A 15,909-nucleotide genomic window follows, 5' to 3' on the forward strand; every position below is an offset into this window, starting at 1 on the left:
CCTTGCTAAATGACAAAAAGAGCAGCTGTTGACAAATTCATGAATAGTGATTGACAAAATATATTTTCAAAACCAGCTCAATTTTTTACTGCGTGACATTGCATTGTGTCGTTTGTGTTACATTATTTATCAAGTGATGATAGGAAAAATATTTTTAAATATTTGTGGCAAGTTCACCAAACAAGTAAAATAAAAAGTCACATTACAGTACTGAAATTAGTGTTGAGTCTAGGGAACCATAATTTTTTTAAAATGTTTCCAATGCAATCTGACGTCGTTATTTTTGGAAAATAACAAGTTTAGTTAACTGTCTCGTGCCAGCCAGCCTGCTATATCGTCCTGGAGTTGGTCGAAAGTGATCAGGTGACACTTTTTCTCTCTTAAAAAAATTGCCACCGACTTCAAAATTCCAATATTTTAACTCGCTTTTTTCCACTTTAAAATCATTTCCGGTACGGAGTGATTCCAGCAAGAGGCGCTGCTCGTCAGCCGTTTCCCTCCGCCACACCCCCTCCTCGGTCTCCCCTCCCGGCGTTAGCCTGCTAACTCGTCCAGGCGTTGGTAGCTCTCTGCCCTCCTCGTCCGCAACCAGAAAATGCCGGAGTTCCTAGACGACCCATCTGTGCTCACCAAGGACAAGCTGAAGAGCGAACTGCTGGCCCACAACGTGGAGCTTCCGAGTGGGAACCCCAACAAAGACGTGTACGTGCAGCTTTACCTGAAGAAGCTGACGTCGCTCAACAGCCGGAGCCCCGCCATGACTCTGGACGCCTTCTCCAGCGACGAGGAGCTGCCGCCGCCCGTGGTCTCCAACAGAAGCCGCTCCTCTGGCAAAGTGAGTCTCTTTCTTCCATCGAAGTTTGTGTTCTCTCGTGAAGGCTTACTTTTTCGAACTGCTTTTATGTAAGGCCCTCAGTTAACAGATGCTCTATAAACTTGAAAACGTGGTTTACATCAAGCAAAACCTTTTTAAAATCTATTTATTGTATGTACTGTGGGCCGAGGCTTTCAGGGGTTTTCATTGTCAAAAAGTGTTGATCGCCCATTCTATAATATTTATATCTACATCCTCAGTTGTATTTTGTCAAATGAACGGGAAGTTCCTCTAGTTTCATTTTGAGCCCTCAAAGGACGAGAAACCAATTATTTGATTTTTCTTTATGCTTTTGCGAGAAAACTCCCGTCGGTTTTCTGATGAAGGATGGTTATTTACTTTCCATGAAAAGTTCAGTTTACTGTCCTCTTGCTACCATTCATTCTGCCTCCCACGTCACGGTGAACGGATGCTGTGTTGTTGTTTGGGGTTTCCCACCATCCGTTGAATTTGCGTGCACATTATTGTGTCCCTTTCATTTAGGCCATTGACATCTCACAACGTAACAAATTTAAATCATGATGATTTTATCCCTTAGAAAATGTCAATACTCCTGTATTATTGCAAGGTGAAAATGAGATTTCTATTTGATTCTAGTTGAATGGAGCACCATTTTTTGAGACAATTCTACTAAGAATTCTGAAAGAAGAACTCTGCTAAGTTTTCTTTCATAAAATTACTTTTAATATTAATATATTACTTATTGATGTTGACCACTGCGATTACTGATCGTTTGACAATCGTGGTGGTTTACAGCCAAAACCTCAACCCTCATTTAACCTTCACTTCCTCTAAAGATGAAACTTGCGTCATTCAAGCTCGCCTGATATCAATCTGCACATCAGACTATCACACAGGCGCGGTTGGTCTCCTGGGGCTTTGTTGACCAAGTACTTCATGTTTAGAAAAGACATGTTGATGCATTTTAAATAAGTCAAAAGGTGTGATCTTTAAGTTGAAGATGAGTGTAGCAATCAAGATGGCAAGATAAAGACTGTTTGCATGCTGGTGTTTGTAAGATTCTCGACATTCCACTGCCTTAAAACCCCCTGCAGCAAGTAAAGTTCTTCATAAGCCACGCTCAAGAGATCTTAAATGCTTTTGACTTTTGAAAAACGCAAACAGGACAAATTGGATTTAAAGCTTGTGCAGTTTTGTTTTGAATCTGCTTTCAAAGGTGATTGGTTGCCCCAGTAGGAGGTTGAACATTAGTGGGAGTGAACTGTACTGAGGCTTGAGTCACTCACAACCTGTGCAGATTTGTTACAAGTCAATACGAACACAGAGGTATATCTTCTGAGGTGTGATCATACTTTCACTGTCAACACGTTCATAGTCCATTTGTAGTCTCCAAACCCTTAAAAAAGCAAAGTAAAAGATGGTTCTTGTCAGACTCCTGGACATTTTTTTCTAATCTTGTGTTTTTGTTTTTTGTTTTTGTCTTTTCAATTAAGTTGAAAACATATTTCATCAATATCACGACATCCTACTGCAGCTATTGATGATGCATTCCGAAACTATCATTCAAAATCGACTTAAAATGTGAACTTTACTTATCTTCCATAACTTGTTCCTATGGTTTACCAATATGGAAGATGCAAAGAGAAGGATAATATGAATTTCACCCAGGTCAATCCAATTCTATACAAGACTAAGTACAAGTGAAGTTGTTGGATTTTATTTGTACCTCTAGTTTGCACTTACATTGTGTTCAGAGAATGGACATCAAAGTTGCTTCAGAAATAAAAGTTTTTTCTTTTTCTTTGCCGTAAGGCAAATATTGTTTGAGTAAGATCATACAAGAATAAGTTTCTATTTTGAAGGTTTTAGAGTTGCTTTGAATGAGAACAATTGGTGGTTGGTTTGTACAGATTAGCCGTCGAGAATTTGGCAACAATCGGCAACAACTTCATTATATTTAATTTGTAACTTAAGGTGAGTTACTACTTGTTTGCCACTGTGTGCCTGCGACAGATTCAAATGAGTCACTTATCCACATAGCCATTGGATCCGTTTGGAAACCAAGATTGGCTCCTACATCCCTTGTTAGCTAGTATGAGCCTGTGATGGTGGAGAATTTTTTGCGCTGTTGCATTTTCAAGCTTTTGATTTAGTATTTTTCAGTCTCGCTTCTCTGTTTATAAACATCTAACCGTCTTAACTATTGTTTGCTGTCGAAGCAGGTGTGTTGCAAGATGTGCCTCAGCCTGGCTGAATGTGTTTCTTGTTGGTCTGGACAAAATTAGAGGTGTGAGTTTGGAAAAGGTGATAACTGACATACATGCCAGACCAATGTTCGTGGGCGGTGACGTTCAACCACGTCCATTCAGGACTCTAGTTTTTTTTTTTAAACAAGACTCAACAGTGCAGGGTTCTGGGAGTGTAAGAGCTTTGAGGATCACTCACAGTGTTTGTCAAATGTGTGGAGCACTAGCATGAGGGCCATGAAGTTGAATGTATACTGACTGCTGACGGAGAAGACCTTATTAGATGAACTGGTATTACCAGTTTATCTGACAGTTTGATCAAGCGGTCTCAGAAATGATAAGGTGTGCAGGTGTAATTTAATGGAATCTTGTTTCACTGGAACACACCCTTTTTCAGCTGCTCCATACTGAAGTGTCCAGTGCTCTGGCTTTCTTCACACCATGTTTTTTAACAATTGTTAGTTAGTAGCAAAGGAAAATGCATAGTCAAGCGAGATTATCCTCGAAGAAATGAAATGCTGCTGCGCATCAAAGTTGACAAAAACCACAGAATTCTTTGAATGGCTTTCTTAAAAGAAATGCTGCGGTGCTTTCTGTGGTCACTGAATTTGGGTAATTTCATTTTCGGTTTTGTCAGACTGCAGCAGGTCTGTTTTGCGGAGTGTTCCTGCTCTTTAGACTGGGATCTTCTCAGTGATCTTGGGCCTTGGTAAAATGTTAATTTTAGAGCACCTGTCCGCTTTTTTTCCTGAAACTATTCACCCACTAATTCCTTGGTTTGCGTTAAAGTAAGTTTATGTCCTACATTTATGTTCTACAATTTCAAAACTGCATTGCAAAAATATTGGACAAACAATATTTGAAATTTGGTGCTTTAAGACTTTGTTACGCTCTGCAGAATGTATTGAATGTTGTGTGGTGTCCTCGCCATTCTGGGTTTTCTAGTATGGAATTAGTGCTTCATTGTTGTTTACCTTCATTATCCATACTTTGAATGGGTTCACATTTTCTTTCTTTCCCATGAATTTTGTGTCTTCAATTTATGATGATGAGGTGAACTGACCATAACTCACTCCGTTCTTTCATCTGAACTGCCTGCAGCACAAATAGCAAGTTTAATGCTGAAGATCTGTAAAATGTGTTTCTCCGGCACGATTCCTGTTATTTTCAATTTAACAGCTGCTTCTTTGCGTGTTTCAAGGATGCATTGCAGACATACTTGAGTCAGAAAGAGGAATTTGTACTCCACTGCCAGCACGTGTGTTTTTGTAGTAAAAATTGAGCCGCTGCAGACAGAACGTGGCTGTTGTGTAATTAGTTTGTCCTGACGCTGCGTTACACACAAACCTTGAAGCGGACACGTCTGACTAATTAGGGGATTGTAAAGGACTGTAAAATGTTGAGATGGACATTCAGCTGAATTCTTCACGTCTTTCACATTATGGGAGTTTTGAAGGACTCCACCAGTTGAGCCTTAACTCTCCCAAGGCTTTGTCCCCATTGTTGTTGCTGTGTTGTACCTGCACACACTCTTTTGTTTAGCCGAACACGAAAAACAAGCTGGCACTAGTTTTTTTTTTCCCTGTGTCAGTTGCGTCATGCAAGTCTTGGCGAGTTTAAACCACAATCTACTCCTCTGTTCACGAGTCGCCGTGGAAAGTCTGACAGTGTGTGGAGCAAGTTCACTCTGCTAAGTAGTGAGCTCAGGCTTCAGCTATGACTCTCAGCAGTCAGGGTGTGGCGAGAGCACAGCGAACCCTCCTCCATTTCTGCTGCGATTATGAAACAGTCAGCCTCATGTTCAGTTCCAGTCATAACACCAGACCTGTGAGTTTTTACAGTGAATCTGCACATTGCTCTTCTGCAACATTCCTCTCATTTTCTTTTAGTTTGTCGGTTGTCCCAGGTTCCCACACGCTTTATATAAGACAACTTCTAGTTGACAGCAAAACATTCTTCTTCACACCCACCTTCTTCATTCAAACCTAATAGTGTGAAGACGTTTTATCCTGTCATTAATTTTGTATCGCTTATTGTCATATGTGGGGTCATGGGGACTGGATCCTGTCCATGCTGCTTAGCTTGAGAGGTCTGGTCCCCACATGACATTGAATCTCCCTTTTCATGGTGGGAATATCTACACGAGGTTTAACTCTGACGGAAATGAAGTGCAAACGCCACATTCCTTAGTTGGTCTTAAACCCCGCCAGTCACGGTGACTGAGTGACTGCTTGAGCTGAAACCGCCACATCAACACACCAGATTAAGAAGGGTTTATACATTTTGTTTTCGCAGGAAAAGTCACATCGCATTGTGATATCACATGATCCAAATCATTGAAGTCTTGTGAATAAACTACACTTTCAAGATGTTTTGTCGAAAGCAACCTGTAGAGGGTTTTCACTGGAAGCTTTGAAAAATATGGGACCCTTGATGATGCCCTGGAGCTCAGCTCTTATGTAACTGCAACTGACTGGTAAAAGGGAAAACAAATAATTGGCTGGTTCTATTCTTCGTTTAACTTTAGACACACCAAAACAAACAATAACTTGCAATAAACTGAAAAGTTTTTTTAATCGACAAGCAAAATGGAGACAAAGTCCACATTGTCATGCGTTTCACCTTGTAGGAGATGTTTGCCTGGGTTTATCTTCTGCAGGAATGTCCATGCATGACGTTGCACCTTAGCTGGTATGCTCTCATCTCACTCCTGCAAAGCATTTTCAGCATACCTTTGACTCCTTGCCAAAAAAAAAGACAAGAATTCATTTCTGGCTTCAAACGATGTAATTTCCTGCATGCGTCTGTTTCAGGTCATCTTGATGGCTGTGGGTTTTTACCATCTCCCTTACAAATGTGCAGAAATATGCTGCAGGAAAATGTAAACAACCTGTCGCTGTTGACCCTGCAGTGTTTGATGTTGAAAGCATACTTTCGCACTGATATATTGTCAACAGTGAATGAAATCATATACCGGTAACATGAAATGTTTCTTAATACAACTCAGAAACACAAACATATCAACGTGTTAATTGTATTATTTATCATTGAATATTTGTTATTCAATTGGTTTGAAGTAAGGTGTTGGAAAATATTGCTCAAATATTGACGCACTGCTTTTGGCATGAAAAACAAGCTGCAAACATCTTTTTGTACAAAACTAACTCTTTATAAAAACAAACATCTGAGTCAAATAAGAAATGTTAACAGAGACGAACTCAGTAGCTGTTGCCACAATAAACACTTTCAGAAGCAGGGGTCTCCTGGGCAGCTGTTTTACTCAGCTCACCCTGATTTAATAATAATAAAAAAAAGACATTTACTACATGTTATCATGTCTGCAGTTTTGTTCATCTTGTTTTGTATATTTATGCAAAATAAGCATACTGTTGTATCAGCTCTGTATCTATTTTCTGAACTTTCACACATTTAAACATTCATTCATTCAAACGAAATATATATGAAGGCTTGATGCTAGATTAAATAAATTGCAAATAACTGCAAGGCTCCATAGAGAAAACGCCAAAATACTCCTGACTAAAATGCTATGAGTTAGTTTTGAAGTTTAAAGTTTGCTTCCATGCCGCGAGTGTGGCGACTGGTGAGATGTGGATAACCATGACATTATGTCGGTAAACAAATATGGTGACCGCCATGGCCAAGCTACGGCAGCAAAAGGGTCGAGAGTCCTTGAATTTCAAGCGGAAACACTTAGTATAGTAGGGCATTATACAGGCTCTATTAATCATTTAGCGTGTCCTGCTGAGAAAAACTGGACGTCTGTTAGCTAAAATCCTGATCCCTATTTCTTGGGTTGGTTTGAAATAATCCTCCTTTTAAAGAAGCCAATAGTGAACTAGAAATGATCCATGGGGAGCCTGTTCATGCGTGTGCTGAGTTCATTTCGTCCCATCGTGATCTGCTGGTGTTTTGACAGAAGTGACAGTTCTTCTGAGCAAGCCATGTGAAGATGAAGAGTGAGATTCTTATTTACGGTAATCTTTTTAGAGAAGTGAAAGTTGACACTGGTAACAAATGCAGCAACCCTGGCAACATTGTCTGAAGTCAGCTTATAAGCTGTCATGATTTTATTGCATAATGAAGTGATGTTTTGAAATAAGCGAGAATTTGGCCGATAAACATGGTCGTTCTTAAATAAAGCTGTATGAGTAATAGAGCCGACATTGTAAGCCTCAATTTTACATAGATTATGAAGCTGAAGTTTCTCCTGTGACCATGTGTCCTTCTCTTCCTTCGCAGAAAACCAGCAGGAAACAGGAGAAGGTCGTGGCCGAGGAGCTGGACGTGACCTCGCTGACAGATGAAGGCCTGAGGGACGAGCTGCTCAAGCACGGGGTGGAGGCCGGCCCGATCGTGGGTGAGTCTGCACACGTGCGACTGCTGAGAGATGTGTGGTACTAGTGCTGCTCGCTCCACATGGGTGATGGAATTCAGATGGTATTGACATGTTTGCCTGCGGGACTCTTCATTTGCCTTAGCAGACCTGTATCACTCACAAAAAGAATCTGAACTATGGTTGACGATTGACAAGCACAAACCTATGTATTAAGTTCAAACTCAATACTGCACTATTATGTCTTGCTAGCTGAAATGCTTTTACTGTCATAAGGTGTCTGCCCTTAAATCATTGCTGAACCATTTCAACTCTTTCTTCTTTTTTTGAATTGCGAAGTCATGCTTATTAAGAAAGCAAAAGTACATGGTTTCAATTTCAAATGCCAACACCGCACATGAATAGAGGGGATACAAACTGGTATTAAGAAAAAGGCTAACAATGATGTTTCCTTCCATGGTCTGTACACCACCAAATACACTGAACTTTGTGTGAACCAGTGATGAGGCCAACAGGTTGGCATTCACTCTTCACACTATCAGCACTGCTTTTCATGTTTAAAGTGCTGACCACAGCGAATTCCACGTGACTGTTGGTTATTGTCTGTCGTCCTCATCTGCTACAGAGGACTATTGAATTAAGCATTTCATGTTCAAAACATGCTCTTCACAGTGTTATATCCAGCTGTCCTCTTGGTTTCAGTTTCATTCCGTTGTGTCGTGGATTGTTAGCCGGGCTGCAGGGGGAGAGCACAAGTCTAACAGTTGTAGTTGATGATCAGCTGCTGCTCTCGTGCCGCGGCTGTTATTGTCGCACAGTCAGCAAATATATCAAGAATAAATGGTGTAATCTCATCCGGACCATGGAATTGAGAATACAAACACGCTACTACTCCCTCACTCTCTCCATTGTGTATTTTGTGGTTTTGTGGTTAGCATTTTCGTCAGCATAATTACGACATGTAATTACATGTAATTACAGCAAATGGCAGTGTGTTTTTGAATGTCTGAAAATGTTGTTAAAAAAACTGGAATGTGCTTGCTGTGGCATGCAACAAAATATGCACAAATGGATAGAGAACAAAAAGATAATGAAATTGATCCTGTTGCTCAATTTCTATTTTATGCCAATACAGTAAATGAGAGATAAGTTGATGTCATCAAGGAAATTTGGAGCTGGTTCTTGGAGGTTTTAGCCTTCCAGCAAGGCTTCAAAAATCCCATGAGAAATAAAACACACTAAGTCAACACCAGTCCTCAGAGGCTGCGGTCAGCTATCACAGAATCATGTATGCAAGTAGAGTGTTGGATACTGGTCACATTTGTCACCATTTGGTTTCCCCTGAATCCGAAGTTCAATAATCCAAGCAGGTGCTGGAACTTTAGAGCGACAGTGGGAAGCTTTCACTCGCAGCTTCATGTTGTGCAGCTGTTATTGGAGACACACACCTGCTGTCACAGACGGAAACACGATCTTTGTTGTGTCAACCAGCCATTCGGAGATTTCAGTGTTAGTTTACTTTCTCAAACGACTGTAACCAAGTGGAGGATGTTGCCTTGATAAAGTTCCTTTACGATCATGCTACGTTGCTAAAATAGAATTGATAGAAGCCGAAAATAAACTTTGTGTATCCAACAGAAAATACTGAATAGTGGTTAAATAATGGATATTTAATAGTAGAAAAAATATTAATAAATATTATTTTCATATCCAGATATGTCAAAGTATTGCAAATGTACTTTCTTTACATTGAAAATGCCCTTTACACTCGATTCATTCAGGAAGTTAGATTTAAAATACCTGGGATGAATGTAAACTAATATTAGAATGATTAGAAACACAGCTAGAAAACCATCTCTGTTTAAACCCACATATTGGAACAATTCTGTGTAATGAGAAAACGTCAATATTTGGCGGGTCACTGTTTGACGCCCGAAGCACTTGGTCAGTGCATGCATGCATAAACTGACCTCCTGATCACATGGTTAATTTCAATGTAGATGGTCTTCAAATATCTACAATCTTGATACATTTGCAATCACAAACACAGACTTGATTGATATCTTTTGCTTCCATCTGTGTGTCCGGGGTCTGACGATGACGTCTATATGACATTATTAAAATACACAATGGGATAGCATTGTTTTTACTATAACCTCTGCCCCACCTTGTGCTTCACACAGCATCGACCCGCAAGCTGTATGAGAGGAAGCTGCAGAAGCTGCTGGATGAGGACAACGATGACAAGGAGCTCACACGGCCACCGATTGTAAATTGTATTGTCACCGAGATTCAAGTCACAAGTCACAACCACAACGGCAACTCTGAGACAGACCTGTACAGCGACAAGGAGGACGGTAAGCATCCACACAGAGACCAAGTCTGCAACTGTGAGTTGTTGCGAGTCTGTCCTTTTTGCTTGCAAATTTTAGAAATGCTTTAGTTAGTGAGTTTCATGGCTGTGGGTGTCTCAGTATGCTCGTAGAGCTATATATTAAGTGTATTTTTTTTCTTTGTTTAGATGATCTCCATGTGTCATTTAGTTCAGCGCAAATCTAGAGGCGTAGACGAAATTTGAATTTAAATGTAAAATACAATAGTTGAAATTACAAGTTAAATGAATAATTTAATATAGTTTGGTAAAAGTATTTATTTGCATCTATAAAAATAGAAATAAAATCGTATTCACAATAATGTATTAATTACATAATTTAATTTGGAATTAATTCAAACCTCTTGACAAGAGACAACATCTTGTCAGCATTTAATCAGTATTGAGTTACTGAATAGACATCAATTCAGCAGCGTGCATTTAACTTAATACGGTCATCATCTTTGTGAACAGAAGTGACTCCAGAGCCAGATCCAGAACCCGAGCCAGTTGTAGAACCCGAGCCAGTTCCTGTGGTGGAGAAGCCAGTGAGAAGCAGAGGGAAGATCGCCGTCACCACACGCACCGGCAGCAGCCAGCACCACACGGTGAGAGTCTCTTATTTTATTTGTCACTTAAATTAAAATCAGTGGTGATGTTTTTTTTCTCAGTGCCGGTGAAGATTTTTGCACTCTTGTGGGGCAACCTGACTGCTTTAATTGACGTGTAAAAACTGTACATTTTTTGCAGAAGTTTTGGGGTAACTTTTTGTGAAGTTCACCACAGTAGGAGGAGCTGCTCCCGTTTCTTGTTTTGGACGTTTCTCCTTCTCTGAGAATGTTTTCGCGTCAGGATTTTGTCAGTTTTGACTAGAAGTAACCAGAACATTGCAGCACTCTCACACTTACTGTCTTTAACTGGACCTTGAGGAACAGCAAAATCAATGATTCCTATCGCGGGGAACTCCAGAAAGGTTATTATTTAAACTTGTCTCCTATCTTTTTATAGCACGTTTATGACTTTAAAGCAAGCTGTTTCGACTACTTTCCTTTTGTTTCTGTCTTCTCAATTGATAGTGCCTGATGGGAGTGGAGTGGAGGTCAGATAACAGCTTTCGCTTTCAGGTTGTTGACAAGCGTGTGCAGCTGCAGGTCTTAATTTGACTGGAACTGAGCTGTAAACCATCTCTCCTTCACACATTCATTCTGGTCTCCAGTGTCTTCTTAACTCTCCATAAAACGTCGCGTCCCTGCTGAGTGGACGCAGGTATCGAGGAAACTCCTCATCTGGCTGTGATTACTTGGTTTCCTCACACACCAGCAGAGGAAACGGTCTTGAGTTTATAGGAGAACACACCCAGCCAGACTAAACCCGCGTGTCAAACACATGATACGGATTAACTGCTGCCATGTGCATGGTTCCTACTCCGCTCTTTGGTCCTCCATCTTAAATTCCTCACTAATTTTTTAGACCGTCCATAATAAAAATCAGGAATGATTTCGCCGCTTTTCCATGCGCGAGTTATTTCTGTGTGTATGACACTTGTTATATCATTCTATCATATCCCAGGGATTTCTTTGCTGAAAGGCACCTTGGATTTTTGGGTTCTACACTTCATACATATGAGTGTGTATACATGTAGAACAAAACTGTGCAGATGTCCTGGAGCAACAATTTGAAGACCAAATATGCCGTGACAACAAATAAATGCAGTACAGCTACATTTATTTGACCTTTAGCATTGTTCCAGCAAAGGAGCGAATCAGCAATTTGGGTTGTCCTTACCGCCGTTGTTCTTGAGCACAATACTTCGCCCAAATTTCTCTTGGTGCGATCATACTCAACTTGGATTTCATATGCCTCTGTTCTAATAACATGTTTGAAAGCTTTCTTTTGATCTTGTTTTTAGTTGCTTGGCCAGCAGTTGAAAGTAAAGACGCCCCTGTCAGAATGTTGGCCAGTTTTTCTGGTACCTAGTCAAGAGACCAACTGACCAAATGGCAAGGGCATCATCCTGGCATGAATGACCCACCAGGGTGTCCTCTTCTTGTAACTGATCATGGCGCCCCACCATGGCTTAAATGAGAGCCACCATGGCCTCAGACCATCTCCTTGTTAAAGATGAAATCTCACTGGATTAAATGTATTAAAACAAAACAGTCAAACAAGTGGGTGGTTTTCAGTGTTTTTAAGGGCAAAATCCTTTAAGAAACATCACAATAACTAAATGACAGGAGTGTGTTCTTGGCTGGTGACCAACTCAGGGAAAAATTAGGTGTTTCTAGGTCTGAAAATGTTCTGGTCCCAGTGCAGGGGTCCTCCTTGACTGTTAACCCCTCACAATGGAGGCCTTTTGAAGATGATCTGACTCCTGAAATTGATCCTGCCCATTGAATATCAGAGATGACAGAGAGATGTTGATCTCTGTTTGTCTGCTTCTGTAGCATAAGAAGGTGATGGAGAAGGAAGGCGATGGTGATAAAGATGAAGAGCCTGTCACCAGAGTCAAGCGCAAATCCCGAAGGTTGTCTCATAGAATGGTGATTCAAATATTTTGTGACCTTGAAACATGGTTTTGTGCCACTGATTTTCACAAAAGTGTTGTCGATCCTCTGTCTCAACATCTCATACTTTGATGTTTGTCACCTTCTTGTTTTTTGTTCCTCTGGTGAGATGGTTCTGGAGGATCACTGTCCTGCTGAAGCAGATCAGGTAGAGTCTGGTAAAAAGGTCTCCAGACTCGCCAGTCCTCTTTTCACTGACCATCTGTACTTCTCCTCAAAGTCAGATCAGGTAGTGCTAGTCGTGTCTTTCTCACTGAAGCTAAAGTCATGGTGGTTTTTTGTGGAGCTGATAGAATGAGTTGTTTCAGTGGTGTTGGTGTCTGTGCACAGAGCAGAAGTGTGCATTTTATTTTACAATGGTAGCGGTTGTGGACTAAATTTCACCTCACAGTTGTCATTGTCAACAAGGGTGTTTTAGGTTTCCACACATTGTTTGCTGCACCGTTGTTATTTGGGGAAAAATCAAGGTTTTCTTGACTTCTGAAGCTTCAGCAAGAACAAGTCTTTCATCCCGAACAAGATCTCCACAAGAGGCCCATCCCTCATCTGAACACTATGACAGACAAGGTCAGCTGTGTGTCCCTGGATCATGATGTTTGCTTGTTGCTTCATGGTTCCCGTAAGTCATTAGCTACGTACCCATCTAGCTTTGACAAAATAATAGGAATAACGTTTTGTTTTGAGTATGAACTACTTTTTGTTGCACTCTTGATGCTTATTGTAATGAGTGAATAGCAACGCCTCACAAAATGGCAATTACTTCCTCACGGGTTTGTTAGATCAAATAAAAAAATGGGAACTTGAGATGCTGTTTAATAATATCAAAATCATTCAAAAATATACCAGACTTCATGGTACAGTTGATCTTCGAGCATTTTGAACTGAATGTTTAATATGGAGATTAATGAGGCCAAAGTGCAGTGCTGAGTTCAGCCCCTAGGGTGTGTTGTAGAGCCATTGAAGTATTCAGTTCTGTGCAAGTATATTTGAGGGGGTCCTATTGTATATTTTTCTTTGATCAATCAAAACTTACTCAGAGCATAATAGGTCTCCTTTTAATTATTTTATCATCCAGTCCATCTCCTGCATCTGTGAGAAAGAAGTTCCCAGGCCAAAGCTGACTGTCAAACCATCCCGACCAACTTCTCTTTTCACTCACCTTGGTACAATTGACCCTGCGACCTTCAATTCCTTATGCCACATTCCTCCTATAATCAAGATGGGCCCTGAAAGGTCATTGACCCAGTCTGGTGAAAAGGCGGTTGATGGTGCTGTGACTGAGGTATAAACATTTTAAGACCACACTCAGACTGTGGGATTTGGGTGCTCATGCTGACCCATGTTGCCTGTGAGCAGGAGAGGAGTCTCTCCCCACAAATGATGCTCCACAAACAACAGAAAATCACGAGGTTCATGTCAAAGCAAAGTCCGACCAAGACTTCTCATCAAGGTCTGCCACAGACCAAAGAGGCATTTGTGAGGCCGGTAGGTTCGCCTTAGCCGTGTTATGTGCACCTGGTGGAGAAACGTTCAGGGGCTCTTCAGTCACAAAACATGCAGTGCATTTCCTCTGAATTCAATCCAGTATTATCTGGGCACCTTCTCCTCATTTAACTGTGCACACGCTGGTGACTAATGCATAACAGCTTGGACTAGTCCTCATCGAAGTCTGATTCTGTTTGCAGGTGGAGAAGATAGCAGCCAGTGACCAGACCAAAGTGGATGAGAGTGATGTCCTGAAAGAACTTTTTCCTAATGATCTGAACAGCCCATCCGGACTCAGGTGAGTCCCAATAAGCTCTTCCCCCCACTCTTTGGGCCTGAAACATGAAACATTTTCCCCCTGCAGCGTCACCTGCAGGCGACCCATCCGAGGGGCCGCCGGTCGACCCGTGAAGCACAGTGACCTCTGGAACAACGAGAACTTCCACTTCTCACCTAAAATCACCAAAACCACCACCAGCTCGTCCTCCTACACAGAGAGTCACATCAGCAACAGAGTGAGCAGCCCACCTGTTGCCAACTCCACCAACTCTTCCTCCTCCAGCAAGATCCTGGCTGCAGCGCCACCTGCAGGCCGAATCAAAGCGGCACGGTCGAGCATGTCCATGTGGAAGAAGCTCTTCATGCTGGTCATTCTCGGTGCTTTTGTGTTCCTGGTGTACCAGAACATGGAGACCAACAGCGTGGCCCCTTTTGTGGAAACCGAGGCGGCCGGTGGCGGCTCTGCATAGAGCAAATGTTAAAGGCTGTCTGCTCTTTTTTTTCCCGTGTGAATCCAAATTGTAGCTATTTTTACAGGCGCTGTGAAACGAGCCAACACCATTGCCTTTTCTGCTCACACTGAAACTATTTTTACTGAACGATTTTGGATTTCAATCTACAGGGCAGACCCGTCTAAAAGCAAAGTGGTTTGTTTCACAACTGGACTTTTCTCTTTTAACTCACATGATGACGCGCTTATCATGGTTGAATGTTTTTGTGCCTGAGATGTTTTCCAAATTTGCCTTATGTATCAGTCTTCTGCCTCAAAGATGGAACTCTGTTTTGTACTCGCCAATCTCCGTTGTCAGTTGTAATCAAAGTGCTATTACACTTTTATTTTACTTTTGATCTTTTGATGATAATGTATCTTCTGTGATTATTCCATAATATTACATGTTATTCACTGACAATAACTGTTAAGTCCACTTTATTCCTGCAAGCTGTGGATTGTTTGAGTTGGGAAACAAAAATTTTTTTTTTTTTTTTTTTTTAGTCACATCAGTTTTTAATGTTTAAATGTCTGAAGATAAATAAAGTCAATATTGTTCTAACCTGTTGGTCTTGTTTTTCTGTTGTTCAGTTCTGGACATTTATGGATATTGAACTTTATTTCTGTTTCCATTCTCAGGTTAAAAAAATGCATCAAAGTACATTCCCCCTCACTGGTTATTAGAAAAAGTCATCCTACTCAGCCATTCATTTGGTGCCACACTTTTGTAAACTTGAGTTTTGCCATTCTAAGAACGGCCTAATGATTTGGTTGCAGTTGTGGTTGTGTTGTTGAGTCTCCCATTGAGTGATAATGAATGTTGCACTCATCCATGACACCCATCCATGTCTCACTAGGGGGCTTCTAGTCGCATTACCGGGACCAGAATAGAGACTGCAGCCATGACTAATCCACTTGTCATGTGACGACAGTAAGTCTTGAACTTCTCATTGTAGAATTAGTCGAACCAAAATCGTTTGCCTCACAGACTATATAAATGAAGGCATATGGGGACTGTTTTAGACAGTGGCTTTTTTCTTTCAAGGTCTGTCCCAATGTTTTCATGATTTCATAGTGATCAAAATAAGTGCTTCAATTGGTATACTGAATATTCACGTTCTAAACTGTTTTTTTTTTAAATATTTTTGTTTAACACCAGTGCCAGATTGGATTCTATACAGTTAGCGATTTTTTTTCCATGTCTATTTTTTGTTCTTTGTGCCTGCCCTCACTTTTGACCTCACAGTTGTTGCGTCAACAAAAAAAGGTCAGCCACTTTTAGAAA

At 40.9% G+C, this 15,909-nt stretch overlaps 1 protein-coding gene across 2 annotated transcripts; it reads left to right on the forward strand.

Moving 5' to 3' along the window:
• Nucleotides 1-511: 511 nt before the first annotated feature.
• On the forward strand, nucleotides 512-15,167 carry tmpoa (thymopoietin a). Of its 2 annotated transcripts, XM_053862512.1 has the most exons (11): nucleotides 512-835; nucleotides 7,342-7,459; nucleotides 9,619-9,792; nucleotides 10,281-10,414; nucleotides 12,251-12,346; nucleotides 12,480-12,599; nucleotides 12,857-12,937; nucleotides 13,446-13,652; nucleotides 13,727-13,855; nucleotides 14,056-14,153; nucleotides 14,220-15,167. In XM_053862512.1, the coding sequence occupies exons 1-11, from the start codon at nucleotides 596-598 to the stop codon at nucleotides 14,602-14,604; spliced, it is 1,782 nt and encodes a 593-aa protein (XP_053718487.1). In that variant the 5' UTR covers nucleotides 512-595; the 3' UTR covers nucleotides 14,605-15,167. The 2 variants fall into 2 exon arrangements, with proteins under 2 accessions (XP_053718487.1, XP_053718489.1); XM_053862514.1 differs by lacking the exons at nucleotides 12,251-12,346; nucleotides 12,480-12,599; nucleotides 12,857-12,937; nucleotides 13,446-13,652; nucleotides 13,727-13,855 and having other exon boundaries at nucleotides 519-835.
• Nucleotides 15,168-15,909: the final 742 nt, after the last annotated feature.

Source organism: Synchiropus splendidus, chromosome 4 (assembly GCF_027744825.2).
Source record: "Synchiropus splendidus isolate RoL2022-P1 chromosome 4, RoL_Sspl_1.0, whole genome shotgun sequence".
Classification (NCBI taxonomy): domain Eukaryota; kingdom Metazoa; phylum Chordata; class Actinopteri; order Syngnathiformes; family Callionymidae; genus Synchiropus; species Synchiropus splendidus.